The sequence below is a fragment of the Sphaerodactylus townsendi genome, linkage group LG03 (genome assembly GCF_021028975.2).
Source record: "Sphaerodactylus townsendi isolate TG3544 linkage group LG03, MPM_Stown_v2.3, whole genome shotgun sequence".
NCBI classification, from domain to species: domain Eukaryota; kingdom Metazoa; phylum Chordata; class Lepidosauria; order Squamata; family Sphaerodactylidae; genus Sphaerodactylus; species Sphaerodactylus townsendi.
Window position 1 is genome coordinate 127963693 of NC_059427.1, and position 27185 is coordinate 127990877.

General features: G+C 42.6%; 1 protein-coding gene across 6 annotated transcripts in view; it reads left to right on the forward strand.

Moving 5' to 3' along the window:
* The first annotated feature begins 248 nt into the window (after positions 1-248).
* BAIAP2 (BAR/IMD domain containing adaptor protein 2) overlaps positions 249-27185 on the forward strand; it is a 156016-nt gene continuing 129079 nt past the window's right edge. For all 6 annotated transcript variants that reach the window (XM_048488494.1, XM_048488492.1, XM_048488498.1 and 3 more), the window contains exon 1: positions 249-490. In XM_048488494.1, the coding sequence (XP_048344451.1) occupies positions 413-490 (78 nt within the window). In that variant the 5' untranslated portion in view covers positions 249-412. The remainder of the gene's footprint in view (positions 491-27185) is intronic.

Below are 27185 nucleotides of genomic sequence, written 5' to 3' on the forward strand. Positions count from 1 at the left end.
AGTATGTGACTGGACGCCCAGCGGAGGGCTGTGTGCTCGGTGTAGGATGCGTGGAGCCGCCTGTGCTTGTCGCTTTGTGTGAACAGTTCCACCGTGTGCCGAACCCATTCAACAGGCGTCACCGCCGCCCCCTTTCCCTGCCCCTTCTGCGACTCCTGCCCCCTCTCCTGCCTATTCCCGCCCTTCCCAGCCTGTGCTCTTAGAGGCGGCCGCCAGGGCACAGCAGAACAGAGCGGGTGGAGCCGGGGGCGGGCGGAGGCGGCGGCGGCGACTGTGGGATGAGCCCGGCCCTGGCAGGCGATATAAAACCGTGGCGCCTTTCCGCGCCGCGTTGCAACGTAGTCGGATCTCCGAGGATAATCTTCGTTTCTTCTCTCGCGCTCTCTTTTGAGCACTGCGCTCTGCCCGGTCTATGGTGCTACCCGGAGCCCCCGGCATCGTCATGTCGCGCTCGGAGGAGGTGCACCGGATCACTGAGAATGTATACAAGGTGAGAAGCCGAGGCTTGAGGTGTGTGTATCTGCGCGCGCGGGGGGTGGGGTGGGAGGGGGAGATAGTGAATTGCGCCAACTACCTAACAATCTTTCTCCCCCCTCCCGGACCCCGGTTATATGAATACTCGCCTTTGCAACGGGGTTAATCTTTTCGTCGCACCCTCTTACGAGCTCTCCTGGCTGAGTGGCAGCCAAGTCACCTGTTGCAAGATTTCCTCGCTTTTCTTTGCTTCCTCTCAGTTCGCGCTTCCACTGACCCCTTCTGATTGCATCGAGGGGGTCGAGATTTCATTCTCTTTGGCGTCGTTGGATTAGAGCTTTTAAATAAAGATATGTCATTTTGCCTCCCGGGAGTGGGGGGGGGGGGGCAATCTTTCCCAACACCTGCCTTGCCTCACTGAATGCGTCCCTTGTGCAGAGCTAGTTCTCCTTGTCCCGGACGGCATCCTCTTCTCCTTGATGGTTCACCTACGTGAAGAAGTTTGATAGAAAGCCATGATTTATAGGGATGAGAGAAAAGCTGCTAGAGGCTTGGCGAGATGTGTCTCTCTGTGTGTACACGTATATGTATGGCTCTGTCTCCGAGAGGCATGAATACTGGAGTCGTGGCTGAATAGGCTTGGAATTATTAACTCTCCTTTTCCCAAAGAGCTTCCTTTTTAATGTTTGACTTGTTTCAGAGGGATCTCAGGTAGATGGTAGCATTTGATCTCGTCCGTTCTCCTGACTTGCTAATATGGGTTAAGTTGGTCTGAAGCAATGATTTGCTGCTGTCTTTGTCAAACTCTATTATGCAAGTGTAGTCTCCATTTTTAAATAGTTATAAGGTTTCATCCTCCCCCCCCCCCACTCGCTAGCATTGTTATCCTCACTCTCTTTTCTCAGTTTTTAAATAAGAGAAACAAGTTAGTTTTGTTCTAAAATGGTTGAAGAGTGTTGTCTTATGTAAGAGCAGAGCTGACAGGTGACTTTGTGTGTAGGAGTATCTTTTTTGAAAAACCAAGAACTTTTCCTCTTGTGCTTAAAAGTGGCCTCTTATACTCAGTTCACAACAGAAGTGGTCTGAGAACCAGCAAGATAAAGTCAGAAGTGTGTTTAACAGAGAGTTGATGCTTGGAGAGGAAAATAAGCTTCTCTTTCCCGCCCCCAAACCCCCGTATAGGTGTGGTTTGTGGTTGGATCTTCATCCCATTTTCTGTAATGGCTGTGCAGTTCTTCAGAGTGTGTATATACAGATACACATGTCTCTGTGTGTGTCATGTCACAGCTGACTTACAGTGAACCCTGTAGGGTTTTCAAGGCAATTTGAGAGATGGTTTGCCATTTCCTGCCTGGTAGTCCTTGGATGTCTCCAACACAAATTGCCAAGGTTAGGGCTGAGAGTCTGTGACTGACCCAAGCTCACCCAGGAAGGTTCCATGGGATGAGAGAGGATTCGAACCAGGGCTTCCCATGTCCTAGTCCAACACTATCTTTAAAAAAAATATCTTCCCATTAATTCTAGATGGGACCTTCAAAGCCCAAGTATTATAAATTGGTTACCTTTGAAATTACCATCAGATTGTGCCATTGCTTATTTTTGCCTTAGTATATATTCTTTGTAATGGTTTAATTGGCTTAATTCTGGATGTTCATGTAGCAACTAAACCGTTTTACAGGCAGGTGAAGCCACAGCTCTGCTACGGTACGTTTTATGAGGTATAGAATACATAGGTGGGCCCTGTTCTTAAAAGAGCCAGACTTTATTTCTTATACTAAGATGCAGATTTATCAATTCATATATTATCTTTTGAATGTACTTATGTCAATAAATGTCAAGGATAAAGAAGGGCTTAAGAAAAACTCTGCCTAAAGGTTATCTGTATTAAAGGGGCCTTTAACTTGAAGGTATTTTCAGACTGTGATACAAAAAATGGCCCATGTTAAGCTGTGCATTCATAATGAATTAATTATCACATCTGAATCTATGGTATTCTGTGGCATTAAAAAAGCCCTTGTCCCATGATAAACACAGCAGTTGGCGGATCATCCTTGGGCAGTTGTTCCAGATTTATTTTCCTGAAGCATGACTGCATTGTGGTATGTGTTTTTGTAAAACAGGGCTGAGGCACAATCACTTAGTGAGTGCTTGATCCCCCAAAGCCTCACACCACATGTAAATAGGTCTGTACTTATCCACCACCTGCACATATGTCTGATGCAGGAATTATAGCCTGGTGCAGGAATTATAGCCTGTGTGCACAGATGGTGCTGTCTGTTTAGAAGGCAAGGAGATACAACACTCCAGCACTGTCATACCTAGGAGAACAAGTCCATTTCCTGCCTTGTGAATCTATGTCATGTGGAACAGGGAGTGTTGGAATCTCTTCCATCTTCCATCCCTGACAGTTCTCAAGGACAATATAACAATTTTTGCATTTTCATAAAGAACAAATGGTGTTTTGCTTTTTTTAAATTGAAATTTACACATATTAGTTCAGTTTTCAGTGTGTTTTGAAGTACCCTTTGCCTTCAAGTAGTCGATTTCTATCAGGTTATTCTGAAGCCAGTAATTAGTTCCATGGCTGTGGGTCTGTTGAGTGGTGGTTTTTTGTTTTTTGTTTTGCATTGGCAAATCTTTTGAAATGCCTCCTCAGTTCACCTTTGAGTTTGACAGTTAACATAAAATATTCTTGTGCCCTGAGAATGTGGATAAATGAAGTGTTGTGCTTCACTAGACTCTGTGAACAGCTCTTAATAAAATCTTGCTAACTTAAAAATGTAATGCAGGCTGTCATGCATTAAACTAGAGCCAGTTGCACTATTGTCTGGGGTCAGTCTCCATTCCTCTCTTTAAATGATTACAACGTTAAGTTGTCTGTGAAAAGCATGAAGTGTCTAAATTATTAGGCTCACACTGTTTAACCCTGTGTCAAGACTGCCTCCCTCTTTCAGCTTTGTGATTTTCTCATTGTTTTCATGAATAAACCGATAAGGAGTTTCTTGGTATGTTTAACATATTTTTGCTAGGATCCAAAGAACCATAAAAGTGACCTAAAGCTGCCTGGGATTTGGGGTGGGTGTGGCATAGATTTCCTGCCTCCCCTCCCCACCCATGCTGCATGGCAAACTGCTTTTGAAATGGAGGAATTTCAAAAAGCTCTTTGTGGTATGCTAGCTGGTAAAAGGGGGGGGGGGAGCAACTCTTTCACAGAGCTAACTGTTGCATGAGCCTAAGCAGTATTTTGCCTATGATTACATGTGATTTCACTTGATCGATTTTTTATAGCTGTGTGGATAGATACATCCTTTCTCCCATAAGAAGTCTGATAAAAGTATTAACACTATTTTTATTTAATGTGCTTTTATAGCAGAGTATTAAATACATTCATGTTTGTTTATGACATTTTCACCACTTCTCTCCTATTGTTGATTTCGTTTGTTGAACCTGATCATTTTCTTACACTGATTTGAAAGGGGGCTATAAGAGGCAAATGGGCTTCAGGATTCCACACAAGGGTCCTGGTGCAATCTTTAGCTGCGCAAAGTATCCAGATCCTGTGCAGAATCTATCACTGGTGTTGTTGCACCAATGCTTACTATATCCGTGCAGGAGTCACAAAAAGTTGTTACATGTTTCTGTTGGGGTTGGCCATGAGCTCTGTACTTGGAAACTAAGAACAGCGGCACAACTGCTCATCACTGATCGCTTCATAACAAATGAATGTATTTGGCATATGAGGTCAAGTGGGATGTCTTGTCTCTCTTGCCAAGTACAGGATATTGTGTTAGCTCCTAAATCAAACCTATATAATATTAGGCTGCCATAATCAGGATGTCTTGAAGACGGAAAAGCAAGGTCCTTTCTTTAATTACAGGTTTAAAAATTGCCAGAAATACTCAGTATAGTTGTCAAAAGTGAATTCTGCTGCTACCACAAATCCCAGCAATCTTTGTCCTCATTCTGTGACTAAGGTTAGTGGCCAAACTAAGCAAATATTCAAAGTTCTCTAGGATAGTCCAGGGAGAAAAACAAATCAAATATGGGCCAACCTTCTGTTCACACCCTGGTAATAGTGACTGAGTCTTTGTTGCTTTATGGATTGCAAAGATGTGATGAACTTATTGTCTGATACAGTCAGCATTAGATTGTTACTCAATGGGTAGAATTTGGCTCGGGCCTAGGACACAAAGTTGTACAACCTATCTTTATCTTAGGCAAACTGAAATGATTTTAGTTTTGGGTTTTTAGAAAATTTTCAGGCAAAGCACACATTAACATGATAACTCTTGCTCCCCATGTTTCGGTGAGCAGGTAGACTAGGGCTTCATAAATTTTGAGTGAATTATTGGGTGGGGAAGTAGCCACCTGTTTAATTTGTTTGCTGAAAAGCTGTTTTAATTGAAGGAAATAGTTATGGAGTTTGCTGTCCCAGGTAGTTATGGCTTAAGGCATTAGCGAAATGTGTAGATGTTAACATGATGCACAGCAGAGGGTAGGCATGAGATGGAAAGGTGTCTGTATAGATATAGTGTTTCATAGATATATTCATATTCCAATCTTTCTGTTGCAGTGAGGAACAAAGAGAATACCATACAGATAATGCATTTTATCTACAATCTGCAGTTATGGAGTTAGCATTCCTACATTGCACTTGAAAGAACATAGCTTGTGTGTTTGCATCCTTGTGGACATTCTGGCTAACTGCCATATAGTTCAGTATTTCAGTCTATAGACCCTGTGAACACATTTATGCAACTTGACCTTCTCAGTGTGTTTTATTGTTTGTCCCCGTTACAGGCGGTTTCCTCTTACTATCTTTCATAGACAACTAGTTTTCAAAATACTTTCTTTGGAAGTTGCATCAGTATGTATGTATGTACTAGTGTTAGTAATATGTAACATTTATAAAGTATTCAAAGTTATTTAATACATGTAAGTCTTACAATGGCCCTGTAAGGCAAGTCAGTATTATTATTCCCACTACTGTAGATGGGGTAAATCGGGGGAGTAGAGTCTGAATTCATGACTGAGGTGAAATCTTCCAACTCTGACAGCCACTGTGCTTCTCCAGCAGGGTTTTGATGGATTACTGTGTGATATAACAACAAATAGTCTTGTGATACCTTAAAGACTATAGTTTATTAAGATAAAATGTGACCTTTATTTACAGTAGCTCCCTCCTCCCTAGCCTTCTACTGTTTGGGAGCATGTGGTTGTAAAAAAAAAGTTGCCTGGTGACTAACTAAATGGGGGTTCAAGCTTAGGCATCATTACAAATACTGAGGTGCCACAAGACTCTTTGCTTTGGTTGCAGCAGACGAATAGAGCTGCCTCTCTGGAATTGCTGCAGGTATACGAGCACCATATGAGTACCATGTTTCCTCATTCCCTGGTCGTCTATATGGCCAGCAGTATCAGTTCAACTAAAGCAGCCTATGCAGAAGAATATGGAAGCTCAGTGCTGCATGGTATATTCATTCTGCCCTCTCATTTATGTTTGTTCAGAGCTCTGTGCCAAACACAAGAGAAATTCTCATATCGATACTCTGTGGCCAAAATGGATTGATTTTTTAAAAAATGTGTGATAAATTAATACCGAAGAAGCATTTCTTTGTTTTCTTAATGGGGGAGTGTTGAAGTTTAATCAAACCAGCTCTCATGCTGCTGCTTCATTCTTAAACATGCTTAATTCCCAGCACATAAAACACATTTAAATTGGGTTGGCAGACTCTTTATTAGCAGTCTGAATGTTTTCTTGTTGAAAGTTGTGTTAATAAGTGATCTGGGGCAAGCTTGGTAACTGGTGAAGCTGAGCAAACAGGAAGAGGAGCATGGGTGAATAAGTAAACTGGATTCACCAGCCGTCCAAAATAACACAAGTTGGCCTCCATGGACTATCACATTTGGACGGTAATTGTGGCTGTCAGCTGTTGCTGCTTGGGTAAATGACATATTTGCAGCAAAGGTAACTTTCTCCAGGAGCAGAACTGATTTGAATTTCCTTGACTTTGCCATAGGGTATTAGTTACCTGGGCAGATGCAGACTTCTAATGCTTCTATCCTCCCTACTCAAAACTCCTCAAAGAGATTTTGGTTTGGAGATGGGAGGGATAAATTGCCTGAGATCTTTTCACCCCAAGAAAGAAATGGCAGATGTGGACAGGACTTGGCTTGTTGCCTTATCTTACAGAGCTAGTAAACAGGTCTGTAGCACTTCTACAATGCTTCTTCCACACAGTTTTGCATTCAGTCATTTTTGCTTGTTTATTTAAATTTGCTGGTGTCTTAAAAATGCATTGTTGCTAAAAATAACGGACCAGTACTATTTGACAGTGCCTAGTCTTGCTTATTACAGAATGGACAGTGGCAGGATCAGCTATCTAGGATCTGCTGTATGCCTCAAGGCTACATTTTATCTTTGCTTATTTTGAACTTTTACATTAAATCTGTTCCTGTGATCACTTAGAGTTTTAGAGTGGCATCCAACTTTACATCTCATCATATAACCCTTTGGAACCAGCTGTGGGTATCCTTGGCCAGTGCCAGAGGCTGCAGTCAACAGGCTGACAAGAAACAAATGGAAGCTTAATTCAGACAGGATGGCAGTAATGCTGCTTGGAAAGTCAGAGTATTAGCTGGTCATGGTTACTAGCCTTAGTTGGGATCTGTCTTTCTTTAGAAGGTCAAGAGCTTGGGGATGCTTCTGGACTCAGTTTGGTTGATGGACATATTGTCAGCACATTTGCTGTAAGCATCTTCTTTCAGTTACATCTAGCTTATTAGATAGCCCTTATTTAGTCTCTAATGACCTAGCATTGCTGATGCATACTACCATAACCTCCAGATTGAACTATGATGATGTTGTCTATGTGGGACTATCTTTGAAGATGACTCAGAAGCTTCAACTGTTACGTAACGTACAACAAAATTCCTGTCTTGGAGCCTATCACTCCAGTGCCTCATCAATTGTGCAGGTTACATGTTGGCTTCTGGGCCCAATTAAAAGTTCTTTATAGCGTTTAATGGCCTGGGGTTCTCGTATTTATTGGACTGCATCTCCACTATACTCTTGTCATGCCAGCTGCACTCTTCAGAGAGCTTTCTGAAAGCAGTACTCTCTTTCAGGATTGTCCATCTGGCAACAGTCAAGTCATGGGCTTTTTCAAGAGTAGTCTTTTAGAATATCTTACTAGAATGGGTGCAGAGGGCAGTTTCACCTTCTGCATTTAGGAGGGTATTTTAAACAAGATTTCTTAAGAGGACATTTGGTAGAAAGTTGCTTCGGGCAATTGTTTTGCTAGTTGATTATTGTCTTTTGTGTGTATTTAAACCATGCTGTGATTTTGTCTACTGCCCTGAGTCTGAGGAGATAAGGTGCAATATAAATATTTTAAAATACACCAGTAAAAAGTGAGTTATAGTAAAAACAGCCGTCCCCAAAGTTGTTATCAGGATTTATCAGTGGGTGATGGTATTTTTGTGCATGGATTGCATTTACCTAGAACTCTTCTTAGTGGCTCATAGATTACTTGCTCATAAGGAAGGAAGGACTTTCCAAACTGATTTAGATTTCAAAGGCTGTCATCTTAAGCACGTGTCCTAAATCCCACTGCATTCAGTGGGAATTATTTTAGAGTTAACATATCTATACAGCACATGATCTCAAGTCCCCAGTGCATTAATCACAGTTATGGGAAGGAGGTAGTAAGCATTGTTGTTTCACAAAGCAAACAAGTAATGCAAAACAATCCAGTTCATCCATGGCTGAACTGAAATTTGAGACAAAGAACCAACCACGTATGAAACCATCCTGGCTCTAAGAGCAGCTCCTGTTCCGAGCAAGAAGAACAGTTGCATTTCGTTTCCTGTGCCTCCATGTTGTCCTAGCAGGGAGATTTATAAGCTGAGAGAGTAACATGGGGGGTGGGGATATGAAAGCTCTGTTTTGGACATTATGATAATGTGGAGGAACAGTAGTGGGAGGCACTTATATGCTTGCTAGCAATTTCAGAGTGCTAATTGGTCCAGAAACATGCACTTTCCCTCTGAACTTTGAGCTAGTCAACATGCACTAAAGATGTCAGCTAAATGGAGATTGGAAAGTAGATTACATATTTTTCTGAAACTCTGGCATATTCTGCAGCCAGCCATTCCACCTTCAACAGTGGCTAAATACATCCTCTTGGGCAAATTAGGAGCTCCTTTGCAGTTCAGTCCAAGCTAAACAAATGGTTCTAGTTGACAAACAAAATTTGAAGCGTTTAGAGAACTCATTTGGGAACATTACTCATTTTACTTTAAGTAAGAATTAAAAAAAAGTTGTAAGCATCAAATCAGATGCTTTACACTATCTTTTGGAGGGAGGTTTTTGATGAAAAGTTGGATCAATTTGCATCAGCAGCTTAATTGTAGCATTTTTCCCCACAGTGAAAAAAATGTTCTTCATTCTACTGGAAGTCCTAAAATGTATGATTTTGCATGTGATCCATGGCTTCCATGCCATTTCAAGGCATTGTCAATTGAACTATGAAGACTGAACTGATGAAATTGTGAGTAAATAGCCGGAGAAAGTACATTCTTCCAAAAATTGGTTTGTAAAGAATTCACAAGATCAGACTTCTGATGCAACTTCTTTCTGATAAAAAGATTTGGAAAATATTAAGCATGGCCTCCAATTACATTCTTTTACCACCTTAAAGACACAAATCAGAGTTGGGTGAAAGAGGAAAAAATTAAAGTTTTCATGCGAGAAATACCAGTTACAAGTCAAGTCTTGCAGACCTATTAGGGTAGATGACTGGTCTAATGTGAAGTTATATTTTCCACCCAATGTTATACTTTTGCCTGTATAACTTTTTGGCATCCAGGTCCATATGCATAAAAGTAGAGGAAGTGGGTCAGGATATAGCACATATAGGAAGTCAAGACACATTTCTGACAAAACGTCACCTAGCAAAGTAGGCTCTGGCTCACAGAAGTTATACTGTGATGAATTTATTAGTCTTTAAAGATGCCCAAGGCTCTTATTTTTCCCATTTTCCACAGTGGAAGGGTACAGCAGAGCAGGCCAGGAAATCAACCAGGATGCAGTTGAGAGACACAAAGAGCAGGAAGAAAACAGGAAATACATATGGATGCAGAGGGACAGCCTTGGGACTTCCCACAATGTACCAAAAGTCAGGGATTGCAGCACACCTAGGAGTTAGTGTCTGGTTCTCTGAGATCAACTAATTATCAGGATTCTGGTCCATGATGATGGAGCTGGTTAACAAAGTACCTGCCATTCATCTTCAAACTAGGAGTCCTAGTGCTGCAGACAGTAGGGAATTGAAACTTGGCCCTCACGTCTGCTGGTTCATGGTGCCGTAAAAGGTTGCGAATGCAAAAAACCCCCAAAACAACCCTACAATATTCTTCTTGCTTGAAATGTAATGTTCTTATTCATTGACTTCCCAGCCACAGAAATACAGTGCTCAGGAATACTACAGAAGAAGAAAAGGGGTTCCTGTGAAATACCCTTTGAAGCACCAAGTACATTTGGGCAATTACTTAATTTCATGCTCTAAAGAACTTCCAATAGCAGAACTGGTTGATCCTGATTCAAAACTCCACCTCAGAATATAGATTAATATTTGTTGCTCAAACACAGTTGCTATTTACATCTCAGTCACTCCTAGCATACGTATTCAGACACCTCATCATAGTTTCAGAAGGCTGAACTTCTGCCTTGACAAAAAAGAATCACTGCTGGATCCAATTTTGGCAGTTGGTAGTCTTCATAAACACCCTTCATGTCTGCTTGTAATGACATTTCCAGTTAGGAGGCGGTGAATAGAGTTACATCACTCTAGAAAATGATGGTATCTGTGTGTTGCAAGTAGTATCATCTGTCACAGATGTTATATAAGGAATGAATTCCATTGACTGAGAGCCCGAACACTCATCAGCCACTACTACAGCTGGCGTATACAACATTACTTGAAGCACCTGCTCCCCCATGAAAATCAGCGCTTTAATTTTGTCTGCTGCCACCACGTTTGACCCAACAGCTCCATTGTGGAAAACATCACATGAAGGAGGCTCTAAGTAAAAGACAAAATGCAGTTTTTATTTGCTTAGTTGTACTGAACTAAATAATACTATAAATCATTGGTAAGAAATGAATCAGAGCTGGAACTTACCTTGCAGTCACTAACCCAGTGCTCTCACAGTCAGTGATTAAGATAACATCTAGTAGGCAGACTTCTGCACCGCACGAAAGCCTAAGAGCAATTGTATAATCTCCTATATTCTTGTCCCATTTCCAAGGTCTACTCCAAAGATAATTATATACACAGTTAGTCATGAGAAATTGCTATAAGAAACACAAGTGGTTTTGACTTCTCCCATCCTAGAAGTCACATGCCTCTTGACTCAACTGTCCCAATTCAAGCAACATACCTTCAACTGATTACCTGTATTGGGGGCTTTTGTTTTTGCCTGGGCTTTTGCTAATAAAAATTCTACTACTGACACTGTTCTGGGAAGAAGAAGAGTTGGATTTATATCCCCCCTTTCTCTCCTGTAGGAGACTCAAAGGGGCTCACAAACTCCTTTCTCTTCCCCCCTCACAATAAACACCCTGTGAGGTAGGTTGGGCTAAGAGAGCTCAGAAGAACCGTGACTAGCCCAAGGTCACCCAGCTGGCATATGTGGGAGTGCACAGGCTAATCTGAATTCCCCATAGAAGCCTCCACAGCTCAGGCAGCAGAGTGGGGATTCAAACCTGGTTCTTCAGATTAGAGTACAGCTGCTCTTAACCACTACGCCACTGCGTATAACAGTAACTTGCTTTACTACACATATTGAACTTTTAGATGGACATGGTCCTATCTTCTTTCTTTAGAGAGAGGTGCACATTGACGCACATGTGGGATGGGGGAAGCACACAAACAGATCTAGGAAATAGCCAGATGGGAAATCTCACAGTCCCATAGCTTGGTACATTTATTTAAGAAATACAATGTGAATGCAGCCATCTCCCCAAATAATTTACTTAGGGATTTATGCTTTTGCTGATCATCTGTCTGGCATTCTGGTATGAACAACTGATCTGGAGTATGGATTCACCAACAAGGAGAGAATTAATCTAAATTCATGAAGAGTCAATTCCAAAACAAACAAGGAGTGTCTGCCCCCATACCTTTACATTCCAACCAACCTTAGTCATTAATTATATTTGCATAGTACTCACTAGATTGCATACAGTTTCAGCCAGAGGCATACACGGGTGATCACAAAGCATGACATATGAAAGGTGGCATAATGGAGCCTGTGGGGGGGAAGGATCCCCCCGTCAGCTTGTATATCTCCTTATAGCTGTTGGGATATGACAGCCACCTATGATTCTAATTTGGCTTCATTTGAACAAGAGTCTTTCTGCTTTCCCTCTGGACTTTGAGATAACAAGGCAATCAGCTGTTCGGCTTGGGATGACATTTATTGCATCTGATCTGCAGCAAGTCGTGATCAGGAATTCTGGCTAAATTCACCCCAGGCAAGGAAACAGCACTAAGAGGGAAGCCTAAATTTTCTTCAAGTCCCTTCATAAATGTAACCCACTACACATCTAAAATGCCTAAAAATGTCTTATTTTTAAAAATCACATTGGATTGAAATTTCATTGAGGTGTCATTAGATACTACCTACCTTTTCAAAGAAAAGGGGGGAGAATTAAGTCTTGCTGCTGCAAGGAGTTTTCCATACAGGGACAGGCTTGCATGGTTTCCCTGTTGCTGCGGTGGGGACCCATATGACTGGCAGCGATGTGGCTTCCATATGTTATGTTTCCCTGTTTTGGTCCCCTGGCAGCAGCTAACTCCCCACCCCCGCTCTGCAGCACTGGGGCTTTTTTCAGTTTTTATTTTAATTAGCAACTGTATATTGTTATGACAATCAGTTTATCGGGTTCAGAGAATTCCAGCATTTTTTTTTTAAAAAGGTCTGGTTCCATTTGTTGTGGAGATATAAGGGGAAAGGCATATCTCTGCAATAAAAGGACTAGACACTTTTAAAAATGAAAGCTGTGAATTAAAAGAAGCTGATAAACTGATATAGTTATATTCAATTACCAGTTTTTTTAAATGACCCCTGTGTAAGCCGGGGAGTGGCCACCACAGGGATAGAGGCAGGGAGGGAAGTGACTTCTGTCAGGACTGGAAGTTCCCTGCCCACAAGGCAGCCATCCAGACTTTGCTGCAGAATTTCACAGCAAACCAGGTCTGAGAAAGTTTGGAACAAATCTGGGGAAAGCCCAGGAGGTGTTCAAATCTACTACCGTATGATGTTGCTGGAAAGTGAGGGGGAAAAAGTGCTTCCCAACAAATAAATAATGTTGAAAAGGTCAAATAAATTATTGTTCTAAGGGAGTAATTTGTTTTCCTTGGCTAATTCCACATATATAGGTCTGTTGATGTATACATTTTTAAACAATGAAGTCTAGGTTGGTGAATTCACACCTTTTGGCACAGCTGCAACTGCTGCAGATGTAAATTTTCACAGACCACTAGAAGAGGTGATAAGAGTCCTATTAGTACCACCACAAGAGCTGTTCTGTTACAGAGTCCATCAGGATGAGTCATAGGAGAGGGGAAGTGGGATTAAGTTGGCGGTAGGTGCCAAGCTTTCTCCATTTCCCCTTGTAATTATTCCACATGTGTAGGCAAGACGACTGTGGTGGCAGCGGCGGTGCGGGGGAGGCTGACAGTTCCTTCCACTATCTCATTAAGTGTAATCATACTGAGGATGAATGCTGAAAATTGTAATTCTTCAGAAGCTAGACATTTTTAAGCATTATAGTTTGGGAAAGGCTACCATGTGGAAGCTAAGCGCTTAAACTCATTTGCTACATCTCATAAACTTGCTATGGAGAAAGCCTCTGCTTTCCAAGCTGTACCTAACGGAAGAGGTAAATCAGCAAGGCATCACTGTCGAATCTTCTGAAAGGTCAAGATGATTACACAAGCAGAAAGTTGTCAACACAGCATAGGAAACTGTCAAACTAGGGGTCACCATGTTTTTTCCTGCCATATCTGGAATACAGTATGACAAAGGTAGGCAAACAGTATGACAAATTGTAGGCAAACTAAAGAGTTTTTCCAAATCCATGCACGATACCCCATAGTCATTTCTGCAAGGAATCAGTGGCACACAATGGTGGAATCCGGGAGGGAGTGAAGTCTTTTTGTGAAGTGATGGGTAGGCCACATTGACCCAGACACTCAGTGATGAGAAAAAAAAGAAATAAAATGAGAAAGTCAGAGGATCCAGCTTTTCACTTCACTTCCTGCACTGTCCCCCTACACCCTCTTCAATGTAAAAGTAACATGGTAATGTACTTTAGACAATAATTCTCCCAGGGTTTCAACATGAAGAGAACCAGCTAATGGCTTTTGAGGGTGGGAGGGACGGGGAGATCAATACTGTCATCCAGCATTCTTGCAAGATCCATGGGCTTCAGATCAGTTGGTTGACAGTGGATGGAGGATGCAAGTTTCCTCCATTTACAACTTAACATCCTTCCCCTCTAGACTGAACAGCTACGGTTAAGAATCAAGCTGCTGTTTCTGAAAGGCCATCAATATATAGAGCAGTGATGACGAACCTATGGCACGGGTGCCAGAGGTGGCACTCAGAGCCCTCTCTGTGGGCACACGCAAACAGTGCCCCCCCCCCACACACACATCTAGGATGGCCTGGGCCTCTGGGCTCGATTATTAGCATTAAACCTAAGACCTAGTTTTGGGGAAGCAGTGTACGTAACCCAGTTAAGCGCTGTTAAACCCCACTGATTTTCATGCGAAGAACTAAAGCGCGATCCTTTACCTGTGAGTAAGCTCAGTTGCTGGCAATGGGGCTTGCTTCTGAGTAAACCCTCCTAGGGTTGTGATTCACCCATTGGAAGAGTTGCACGGTTGCTTCAAAGCAAAGCCACCGACTACCACCGAGCTTACTCCCGAGTAACACACGCCTTGGAGCGTTTTTTTCCAAACTAAAACCTCAGTATTCAGGTTAATTTACCATGTTGGCACTTTGCAATAAATAAGTGGGCTTTGGGTTGCAATTTGGGCACTCAGTCTCAAAAAGGTTTGCTATCACTGATATAGAGCTAAAGGCCATCAACATACAGGGCTAATGTTGCACCTATGAGGTCATTAGAAAGACTACACAACAACACCACCCCCCCTTCAACTTATAGAAAAAAAGGCAAAAGTTAAGGATGTCCTTCAAGCTTGGCAGAAAATTTTCCATTTGGCAAACTGTATATTCTTCTTCCATTTCCACAGGAAGTTAGGTTCACCCTTATGATTTGTGTAAAAGGTTCTACATGCTTCCTAAATCTCCTCACTATAGCTTATGTTAGTGTCAAACGTGATATTAAACCAAAGGGTCTTACCAATAGCCATGAGGTTGGAACAACTGGCTTTCCAACTCAAATGAGAGATGCTTTTATTTCCAGCCTGTTGTTAATAATTCATTCTCTCACTGCCAGTCCAAAAGAAGAGAGAGAGAGAGAGGGAGAGAAAGAAAGAAAGAAAGAGATAGATAGATAGATAGATAGATAGATAGATAGATAGATAGATAGATAGATAGATAGATAGATAGATAGATAGATAGATAGATAGATAGATAGATAGATATTGGAACAAAATTGCAGCCACTTCCACCCACCAAGTACCTCTTTTTACAAGCAGCAGTTCCTGACCTTGCATCGTAAGAGGGCCAGAGAACGTTCTATTTTACAACAAACATTTGATCTGAGATTGCAAATGCCTTAACAGACCAGGTGATCGGGAGCCGCAGAAGGCCATTGCGTTCACATCCTACATGTGAGCTCCCAAAGGCACCTGGTGGGCCACTGCGAGTAGATGGACTTTGGTCTGATCCAGCTGGCTTGTTCTTATGTTCTTATGTTCTTCTTATGTTCTTAAATAAACAGCATTCTGAAAACGTCGACAGATTTTCAAAATAATTTATTTTTGGATCCTTAACTCCCTGACAAAAATATGATCTTAATGCGTGAATATTATTCAGAACAAACTGGAGAATACCATTACACTCTTGTCAGGCTTGGAATCATTCAGTACAAAGGAGTGATAAAAGTTGGTAGCATCCCATGGGAAAGCTTTCATGCTTTTGTATTGTTCTTCATAATTTTTGTCATTAGCCAAGAACTACTACTCACAAGTGACACGTTAAACAACTATTTTAAGCTACATTAAGTTTCAGTGATAGTATCTTGTTCGGCTTAGTACTGTATTAACAGTACAATTGTAAACTAAGTTACACCCTTCTTAAGACTAGTGACGTTAGTGTGTTTAGAAGGGTTTAAATCTGTTTAGAGTTGCACTGTAATCTGGAGAGAGAACACAAACTGGTCAGAGGCTCAATTTACCAGCATAACTAAAGGTCACACAGCCCCAGCAGACTCCACGGACCCGGACAATTCTTAGAACACCAGAAACACTACCAATGATCTAATATTCTTTCCAGTTCAGACTCCAGTGGACATCCAGTTATCAACTCTCATCATGAACCTCCCTACAGCACAAAACTGAATGGGTCAGGCAGGCAGACTAGAGGATAAGTAAAAACACTTGAATGTCAAAGCAACGCCATTTATAATTAAACAGGTTTAAATAAATGTTTTCAAAAGATTAGTTGAAATATTGAAGAATAATCTCCCTCCATGAACTCTTTGGCACACCAGATGGCATAATATAAGGACAATATATGAGTTTTACTTTCAGTCACAAAATCAAAGGATGGGGGTGGATATCAGGTTGCCATGGAACCATACTCCTTCTTTGGAAAACACCATATAACAATGCAATGGTGTGTGCAGTTTTTCACACAGTCTGCTTTAGGGATAACCTTACACTTCTGGATATCTATTCTGGGCTTTGAAGTAGGAGTTAAGACTTTTCCGAATCCCTTTATTTCACTTTGAATGTTCCCCTATGAAATCTGTGATTAGACAAAAGATGAAACTACCATCTTCATCCGACGTACATTAGATAACTAAGGTGTGAGATTATACAAGGCTGGAGTTTTGACCTTCCCACTTGCTGTTGGCTAGCTACTGAAAACATTTTTCGCTGTACTTCATATGTTTTGTTGACATCTAACAAGTAGTAATTGTAATAGAAGCAAGAAAACAGGAGCTTTGAGATAACAAACCCAAAATGAGCATTTCATTGTCTCACTACTGGACTATTTTGAAATGTGAAATGCATACATCTGATACAATGTTTATATGAACACAAGGAGCAACTTGGCAACTGGATGCTTCAAACCTCACTTAGTCTGATTTTGTGAAGCTTTTGGCATAGCCACTTACTTGGTTACAGTCTCTCTTTTCATTGGTGAGGATTGCCCTTATCTATACTCTGTCGCACAAAAAGATACTAGTGAATTGTACATTCCTCTGCCACAGAACTCAACATACCGGACCTTCTTTGTTGTAGAATGCTCCACCTGGGTCCTAGTACCTACCTAGCCCTGCTTTCCAGCATCTGTTTAAAAGTTTGATGATAGTCGTTCAATGAATTATAAGTGTTCTCACATGGAAGTTCAATAATGCACAAGATAATGGTTTTGACAAAGGCAGTATGTAAAAGTGTTGTATGCCATTAAAGGTTAAATCGAATTGAATGTAAAAGTGAATGATAATTCTCATATTCATTCAGGACTATAATGTGAAAGCATACAATTTTCTCTGTTGCTGCACCTGAACTGACTGTACTATCATCTTTTTCTGAGAATATAATTGTAGCCAGAGATCATTCACAAAGACTGCTAGTGTTTTTCATTTCCTCAATAAGGTTTGAAGCCAGATGGATATCAGTCAAGGGCAGATGCTGCAAGTAGAGTTGTCTGAAGTTGCTTTGCTGCAACCTATTTTGATCACCTTGACCCCAAGGGGGAGACTGGACACAGGTCAATAATTACTTGCATCCTTCTTATCCTCTAATCACAGCTTCTTTCCGCTGTGAAGGAAACACCCTTTGTAAGAGAGCCCTATTAATAACCTTGCCGAGGGGAGTTTCCACTTTCTCCCTGCATGACTTTAATAGCCATGACGAACAAGGGATCCAGTTTGCAGTAAAGTGGCCTTCATAACCTCAAGCACTCTGTTGACATCAGTCAAGGAGACCAGTTTGAAATTAACCATAGAACTCAGACAAAGGTTCCTCCGATATCTCCTGCACAAGATCTGCCCTCAAACTGGCATCTAATGAAGGCATTGTTGTACTTACGGATTAAAGGGAGTCTCTCCTGAGTTCCTGAAACCTTTTCTGTGCCAACCATGCTCCAGAATATGGCAGAATAAAAAAGGCATGGCACATGTTCAAAATGCCTTTTTACTGCTGAGTTAGTGAAGCTGGTTCAAAAATATGTGAAGTTGGGAGCCAAGTTACCCAGGCAAAGGATATGATTTCAGATAAGCTGCTTGACCTCTACTGCATTTTGGTTTTGTAAAAACTTACGCACTATGTACATTAATTTTCTTTCCAACCTGTCTTTGTAGTTCTTGGGAGTTATTTACTATTTGATAATGGCAGTAATTTTGAATTGGTGATATAAATGCCTGCTGCTGATTTATTAAATGCCATGTACGTCCTAGTGACTTCTGGAGCAGCCCTTGGAGAGGGAAAGAATGAATTGTCCAACACTCTGTAAACACTGGTATCTGTTTGCTTTTTAAAAGAGACTCTGACCTTTGGGCTTATGTCCTGTGATGGATGATGTTCTCCTCTGCTCAGTAAGAACTTTTTTCCCCCGACAATTTGAGTGTAACAAGTACACAACTATTATGTTGGATCCAGAAAATTGTCTCCAAGGCAGTATTTTGTTATGAGGAATGTTTCAGTTTCACAGCACATAATCAGATGTATTTGTCACTGGGGTTTCATGCTCTTACGTTGCATAGGCAGTTCGGTCCCCTCTTTTTTGTCTTGTTGCTTGCATCCTGTTTGCCAGCCAGCCCTGCTCCGCTGTATACTTTAGCAGGTGGAACTCCTGTGCCATTTCAAAAGAGAGAAAGGAAGGCAGTTTATTTATTAATCAAAATATTTATGTCATTCTTCTTCACATTTCTACAGGAGCAGCTGAGAATGTTCTGGGTCAAGAAATATTTGAAGGCAGGAAGGACCTTCTAGCACTTGAACATTATTGTACCCTTGATATATATATCTATAGCTAAAATGGCTCTGAGCTACAATACCTAAAAGCTTACTGCTTACTGCTAGACATCAGTAGTCATCATACAGCATATCAAAACACCAGAGGCTTAGCTGGGCCAGAGTGTGCCCGGTGCACCCTTTGTATTTTCCGCGCCCCCCTCCACCCCGCAGCACCCTGCCCTCGGCCCCCCCCCTTACTTTAGTGCAGGCTGGAGAAGTGGCCTGTTTCCTTCAGACTGAAAATGGCCTGGTGGGAACTACACTTCCCATGAGACCCTGGGGCTCGCAACGTCTCCTGGGAAGTGTAGTTCCCACCAGGCTGTTTTCAGCCTGAAGGGAACAGGCTGCTTCTCCAGCTTGCACCGTTTCACGAAGGCAAGAGTGTGTATGTGTGTGGGGGCGCTGCGGTGAAGGGGGTCACTGCGGGGTGTGTGTGTGATTTTCCGCCCCAGGTGCCTGCCCAGTGCAACGTGCACCCCCTGGCCCCCTGGTAGCTCCATCTCTGCAAACGCCATGACACACACCTTCTGAAATGGCTAATCAAGCAGTTAGCTGAGAGTGGTGTATCCCTCTAACAATAGACATGACATGAGACTAGCTGTCAGTGGTGTGCAGATATGTTGCAAATTTAATATGAATGCAAGGAATGATTGGCTGGAACTAGTTCCAAGATCATTACTGAATTAACACTCAGATTGGCATAAGAAAACAGAAGACTCAGCTTTGGGATCACATGAGAAGAAAATATCAGGATGTTATTTGTAAATTACTGTCAGAAATTCCAAGAATGAAAAGTCTGTGGAGTGACACCCCTGCATATTCATATCTCTAGAAGAAAATGACTTGCTTTGTGCCCTAATAGAGACCCTGTGCAACAGCTCAGCTGGCATTATGTTCTGCAATAATCCCCTTCCCTTGGTAGCATTTTGGCAACTGAGAGCACATTCACACAAAATTAGACATAATATGAATTCACCAAAGGTTTTCTAGAATTCTGTGGACAGTCCCAAAGGGATTTTTAAAGAATTAGTTATTAAGACGTAAGCAGCGTGAGATGACAAGCCTAAAAGGACTAATCAATTACGTTGCAAAGTTTGTCCACAGTTCCTAGAAATGCTGATCATTATACATAATGTAAGGGAGGGGTAGATAGGGCAGGAAGTGAATGCTTTTAAAGCTTGGAGAGATTAATCTTCTGGTGTAGTTGTAATGTACATTTGATCCCAACAGATCGGGCGGTATAGAAATCCAAGAAATAAATAAATAAAAATAAATATTGTATATGTATCTCAGCCTTTCCTCCAAAAGGCTCAGGGAGGGATGTATGGTTCACATCATGTTCCATTGATCCTCATAGCTTTCCTGCCGGATAGATCCTCGTTGTCTTTCTTATCTAATTGCTTGCTAGTCCTCATGTTCCCTGTTTGTCCTGATCCTGTCTACCATATGTGCTCTGGGAAATCTATGCTGAGAACTCAGTTTCCAAGAATAGGTGGGTCTGGTTCAAACTGGGACAATGGCACACACAGGGAGAGGAGGCTTAAGATTTGCTCCTGGCTTTCCTCTTCGGGGAAGACCGTGTTTTCCACTCTGGGGAAACTTGTGTAGTGATAGGCTATATTATGTGTGTTTCTCTACCCTATACTTACTGTTTGCTCTACTTTGAAAACTTGGTACCTTAAGCCTTCTCTCAGTGTGCTGTGTTCCTGACCCAGGTGTTTGCCTGGAAATTCAGTTCTGAGACAGAGATCCCAGATATTTGATTGACAGAACTGGGGCAGACATGCAAGAGACACAAGGACTTTGTAATTTATATGTGGACCCTTGGTGACTGGCCCACAACCTCTCAGTGAGTGAACCTAGAACTCCCCAAGTGCAGTCTGAAAGTCTAACTACTAAACCACTCTGGCTCTGATTCAATTGTGAATGTCAGCTCAGTTGTGCTTGAAGCCATGTTGATGCAACAGTGGCTGTGTCACAGCGTATGTAAGCAGAGCATTAACAGATAATACACTAATACGTGCAGATAGAAAGAGAAGCCCTGGTGACTGCGTGGAAATATTTTTCCTGTCACTTGTTGTGGCTGACAGGGTGACTAGGCTTGGTGAATTGAAAAGGTCTCGGGGATGCGGAGAGTGACGCTGGCAAACAAGCTCAGAATGGATCTGACAGAGTGGGCTATGAAGCCCATTGGAAAATGAGGCGACTGTGATAAAGCTAAAAAAACTGTACTTCTCGAGGGAGATGGTATCTTCAAGCTTGGGTTATTCCCACTAGCTGCTTAGGGAGGCAAGACTAAAACTTCCACTTGTTGTCCCCCTGTTGGGTGCTTGTAGTTTCAGTTTTGATTTCTGCCTCACATAGGGAGAGCAGTTTTGAGAAAGCTCTCTCAGCCTCTTTCAATTTGTTCTTAACCTTAAATTACTGGACTAAACTGTCTATTTGATCTGCTTCCCCCCCTTATCTCTCCTATATCTAAAGATTAATGTTCTTCTGTTTTTTTACTTCCCTGAGCCCTACTCTGTTGAATCCCCCCACCTACCTGCTAATTGCTCTGATGGAGACTTTTGGAGAAAAGCTGTACACACTGGATAACCAGGGTATGGGCATGCTACTGCTACTACTAGTAGATGTTCCTGTAGCAGCTCTACAATCAACTGTCCTCTTCTCAGCAGAAGACTGAATTTGCGTCCAGAAAGGCACACGTGGCTTTGGCTCTTGCCACCAGGGCTGTGGCCAACTCAGCCCTAGCTTCCAGAACCTCCATAGTCAGGCACACAAGTTCGTATTTCCTCAGATAATTGGATGATTTCAGAGGGAGTCAATTGTGCCCTTAGGGCACTCTCCTTTTTGGTAGATGTTTCCCTGGATGCAGTGAGCTTTGTGGTCCAGTCTGTGGTGGCTACAGTGGCTTCCAAAAGCACCCTATGGCATAGTGCCTGGCAAGCTGACCTTCATTCAAAGGCCATACTGATAAGGAGGAGTTAGATATGAAAAAAGCTATGCCTAAATGTCTGAAGAAGGTTAATAAGGGGCCTCCTTATCAATCCTCCTCCTCTTTGCTCCCTCCACACGCTGCCCAGATATAATTCTGACCAGAAGAGACATTGGTTCAGCAACAGGGGTTCCTTTTACAGACTCTCCCTGTTTCATCCTTTTTGGCTGGGCAAACCTGAATAGGCAAGCACAAACAGTAATCTCAGGGCTAGCCTGGTTTTTTTGGGGAGGGGTGCTTGCTACAGTTTTGGGAATGATGGTCCAGGTCACAACCAGGCCATCAGTTTCTCCAAGTGTCTATATGAGCTACATCACTATGTTCTCAAGACTCCCCCCAGACCGGTTTTGCATCTCCCCAAGGCCATTAAGAAAGGAAAAACACACAAGAACTATGTCAGCCATAAAATACCTCCTTGCCATAAGAGCAATAGAGCTGGTTCCACCTCAGGAAAGGCTAAATAGAGTGTATTCTGTTTTTTTTTCTATCCCCAAGAGGAACAGGGACTGGAGGGCCATACTCATTTCAAAGTTCATACATGGCTTTGTAATTCCCAAAAGGTTCCATATGAAAGTGCTCAAGTCTGTCACAGAGGCCTAGACAGCCCAGCACCTTCATGACATTGAAGGATATTCAAGACGTGTACTTCCGTATCCCCATCTTCTCAGGGTATTGATAATATCTCCAGTTTCCCTACCAGAATCAGCAGTATGAATCCAGAACTCTTCCAGTTGGGTTGATCCCTGGAATCTTTACAAGGTTCTGTAGTGTCTCTTGTTTGTTGTAAGGGCATATAAATTCACCTGTATCTTGACAACATATTGATCCATACCCTTTCCAGAGAGAAGGTGATAAGAGAAACGTCTAGAAGTCCACAGGTACCTGATCAACTGAGACAGGATTATATACACAGAAAGAGACATGCTGTTCCTTCCCACCAAGAAGGTGAACAAAATATAAGCAGTGGCCAAGCAAGTACAGATAGCCAAAACAGAAAAACGTATGACCCTAACCCATCCTCAAAACCCTAATGAGCAAAGTGGTCCTGCAGGTACAGAGGTCTGAGACCATTAAGAACTTTGAAGGTTAATACCAGAACCTTGAACCTAATTCAGCTCTCCGCCTGGTGCCAGTGCAGCTGATGGAGCACTGGTTGAATATGTGCCTATCATGGGGTCCCTGTAAAGATGTATGGTGCTACATTCTGGACCAGCTGGAGTTTCAGAAGGAATCTCAAGGGTAGCCTTGTGCAGAGCAAATTATTTCAATCCATCCTGGAAGTGACCATTGGCTTGCTCAGAGCGAGATAGGTGGGGGCCAGTGGCAAGGAGGCATCCAGGAACACTCCCAGACTCTTGGTGGTCGGTGCAGGTATTAATTGTGCCCTGCCAAGAGTAGGGAGCTAGCACTCTATTCTTTATAGCTTTGTTTTCTAATTCTGTAATCCTCCTTGACTTTTAATGAAAAAGGTGATCTGTGAGGCCCCTTCTGCACAGCAAACAGGTTGCACTCAGGATAATGTCACCTGTTTTCCTGTTTTTGCATTCACATGCATCTGTGCAGGCAGCGTTTGAAGCCCATGGAAACAATCCAGGTTTCTGTTGCGTCTTCGCGAGACGCAACTTTTTTTCTTTACTTCTCACCAATGCGTGACTTTGCAGGCATGCACAAATGAAACCCCACAACCATGCTGCTGTCTCACAAAATAACCATCTGCAGATGTAAGCTGCAAAAAATTTTTAAAGGAAAAAGGAAGCAAATAAAGCGCCTCCTGCCTGGCCACCCGCTTGTGAGCAGCTGCATCCAAGGATTTTTGAAAAGACTCGCTAGTAGCGCAATTCTAAAAAAAAAAAAAAGTTTGTGGGAAATAACATGGGGCAGACTCGTTTTAGAGGCGGGATCTGTTTGAAGCCCCCCCCCCCATGGGTTTTTTACAGTCCTACACCTGTGTTTATTGGCCCGCTCAGAACGGGCCTCGGTGAAGGAAATAAATAAATAAGCAGCTGCGGGAGCCAGATCTGCTGAGCAAACTGATATTTCTGCATTTAAATGTGTGAGAAACCACTGTCAACAAACCATCCATAAACTGTGATTAGGAAACACAGTTTAGTACCTCCAAACATGTAGAAGACCATTTAGTGGACATAGAAAGCACTGGCACCAGCAGAAAATAAATGACAGCATCTGGAAGAGAAATGAATTCATCATATTTGAGGCTATGTTAAAAAGAGTTTTTAAAAATAGCAAATTGGTTATCGCTGTTGAGGAACAAAAGTTTAGGAGTGGTGGGTTAGAGAGAGGAGTGAATCCCTTGATAAGACAGAAAAGGGAGTTGTAAGCCAGGATAAAATTATCTTAGTTTTGTTCACTATTTTATGGGCCACCTAAGCAACTTGGAAGAGGGTGGGATACAAATGTGATAAATAAAATGTTGGGTGTGGCTTAGGGCCCTGCGTATCTGTGCCTGCATTAACATCAGTTTTTTAATGGGTCAGACTGCACAGTTACTACTAGCTCCTGACTGCTGTTTCCTGATAATCCTAATTACCAGCACTGCAATCCTTCCTTCAAGTAAACATTCAGAGGATTATGCTAATGTAAATCTCCAGACTCTGTTAAGTCAAGCTCAAACCTGGGATCCTTATTCTGTGAGCTGTCTCACACCAAAGTTTTCCTGCCAAGATACAACTACCCTGGGAAGTGGCAAAAGCTAAGGTCCTTGGATTCTATACTGTGCCTCTCTGCCAAGCTGGGAAAAGTTGGCTTAGATTTCTTAACATGAGCTACTGTTTCCATCTATGGATCTTCTGTAGTCAAACAAGCTATGATCTGCTTCCATGTTTTATTTATGGCAAGAGTCGTGCTGGAACCAACACTTGGTCCTTAACTTCTTTGGATTACATCTCTGCATTTTGCATTGCATGATCAATGTAACCTCTTAGATAAGTAAAATTACCCTGAAATTAAAATTGGCAGTTATAATTTGATATTCTGGTTAGGATTTGCAGATCAAAGTTTTTGCTGGTCATTTGTCTATGTTTGTGCATTTGAGAATGAGAGAACAAATGTAGTCCAAGCGCTAAATTGGAATAAACGGATGCCTATCCAGTTGAGTTGGCCAGTGAACCCTTCAGCCTCTCAGGTGTTGTGAGGGGCTCCAAGAATATCATAGGCTGCCATCTTAAGGACACTTGTTTAGGGATAAGCCCCACTGAACAAAACAAGACTTTCGTCTGAGTAGATGTCCCTCCTACAATCCATTTGCTGCTGGTGGATTTCAACCCTGCCCTATTCTTGCATGCTGAGGGGAACGTTAGAAATCCAAATGATGTCCAGGAGTTGTTTACCTTTTGACTCTTTTTCAAGTACTGTAAGAATGCAGAAAATGAGGATTGTTCTAACATGTACGTATCTATGGCCGTTTCCGCACGGCCAAAAGCAGCGACGCGATGACGTCGCAAATTGCGACGCATACGAAAAAAAGCGTTCACACAGACAGGCGGAGCTGCGGGCGTCCGCAGCCCCGCAGAAATGTGACGGTTCGCACTGAAGCGCTGCGGAAGCGGCGTCTCGCGATGTTGCGCCTGCGCACTTGCGAAGCCGTGCAGGCCCGACGTCATGCCCACGCAGCAGTGCGATGGACAACGTGACTGCCCTGATGTCCTGCCCGTCCCCCATCTGCCAGTGCCTCCCCACCCAGCTCCCGTCAGTCCACGCGCATGGGTCTGGGAACGGTGCTTGGCCATGCAGGGAAAGCACCAGGGACGAACGTGTGTGTGTGGGGGGGGAAAAGGTGACCCAGCTTGGCCGTCTGGCAGTCGCCATTTTGAAGACGGCTCCCTTGCTGTTCGCACGAGTGCGGCGTCGATGCGTCACAGGGGGAAAAAGAGTGGTTTAAAGCGTTTTCTGAATACGGCGTCTTCGCGCCGGTTTAGCGTTTCCGCGACGGCGCGAATGCGCACCTCCACCGCTGCGCGTGCGAACGCTCTCGCTATGGCGGTTCTTTTACCGTTTCCACGACGTCATATTTCGCCCGTGCGGAAACGGCCTATGTTTTGTTACAGGACCAGTTGAAGTGACTGGAACTGCAGCTTTCTTGAGAAACATTTGTGGCTTGTCTCTTTCCCACCTCAATATCATTAATAAAACAGCTCTTGAAAGGCGTGGAGATTGAATTATGGTTTTTTAATTAGTTCCTGACTGCCTGAATCTTTATGGTTGTGCTCAAATCCTTCTCCCTTAAACTTGAAGGTAGTCAGATTCTCTCAAAAGGATGCCCCCGAATTAGCAGTCTGCATATTCCTATGAGATATGGAGAAACGTACTTTTCATCTCTATTAATTCTGTTGTTTTTCATCTCTCCCAGCAAGAAGGCCTTTTTCGCCTGTCCCGGATCACTTCTGTTTTGCATTAGTTTCAGTTTTTTGTCAGCTGAATTAAAGCTATAACAATCTGAATGAGTTGAGCGGTAATGCCAGGGGAATTTAGAGCAGTGCAACAAAACCACAAAACCCTTTCAGCTTTTTTTTTTTTGGCTAGGGTTTTGTGTTACATTTCTACCTCCCTCCCCTTTCCCAAGCAATGCATAGACAGCGCATAGAAAGCAAACAACTTGTTGGTGATGCTGATGGGGCGGAAATTAAGCTAGAGTGCTATTTGCTTTCATTAACCCAGACTTTTGCTGTGTAAAGCTCTGCTACAACCTCCCCTGAGAGCCAGCGTGGTGTTATGGTTAAGAGCAGGTGGATTCTAATCTGGGGAACTGGGTTTGATTCCCCACTCCTCCACCTGAGTGGCAGAAGTTTTATCTGGAGAACCAGATGTGTTTTCCCACTCCTACATTCCTGCTGGGCAGCCTTGGGCTAGTCACAGTTCTTCAGAACTCTCTCAGTCCCACCTACCTCACAAGGTGTCTGTTGTGGGGAGAGGAAGGGAAAGGAGCTTGTAAGCCACCTTGAGTCTCCTTACAGGAGAGAAAGGTGGGGTATAAATCCAAACTCCTCCTCCTCCTCTGGATGCATTTTGTTTTGGCATGGGAAGCTACCTACACCTCTGTCTATTTTGCCTTTGTAGCTGACTATATTTATATCCATTATTTATTTTGTGTATGACAACTGAATGATCCATCCAGCAGCTGACCATAATCCATAGGAATTACCTCAGTCAGTCCAAATAAACAGAAGCAGATGTCACATTGATGGACAGTTGTGGGTGATGAGCATGCTCTATAATATTAGTAAGGGAGGTGATGGATTATGTGAACTAGGTGTGCCACAATTTTCATTGGTGAACTGTAGTTCTGCCTGTTGAACTATAACAAGCAAGCTTCCCTTTGGCACAGCCCCTACGACTCCAGATATTTGTTTGTGTTGTCATTTCTGCACTTTTGAGAACTGCTCTGAAATTACATAACTTTATTTCTCAGTTGCGTGGGTTAGAAATGTTCCTCTTTAAAATGAAGAGCTATCATTTCCAGAGAGAATGGACTG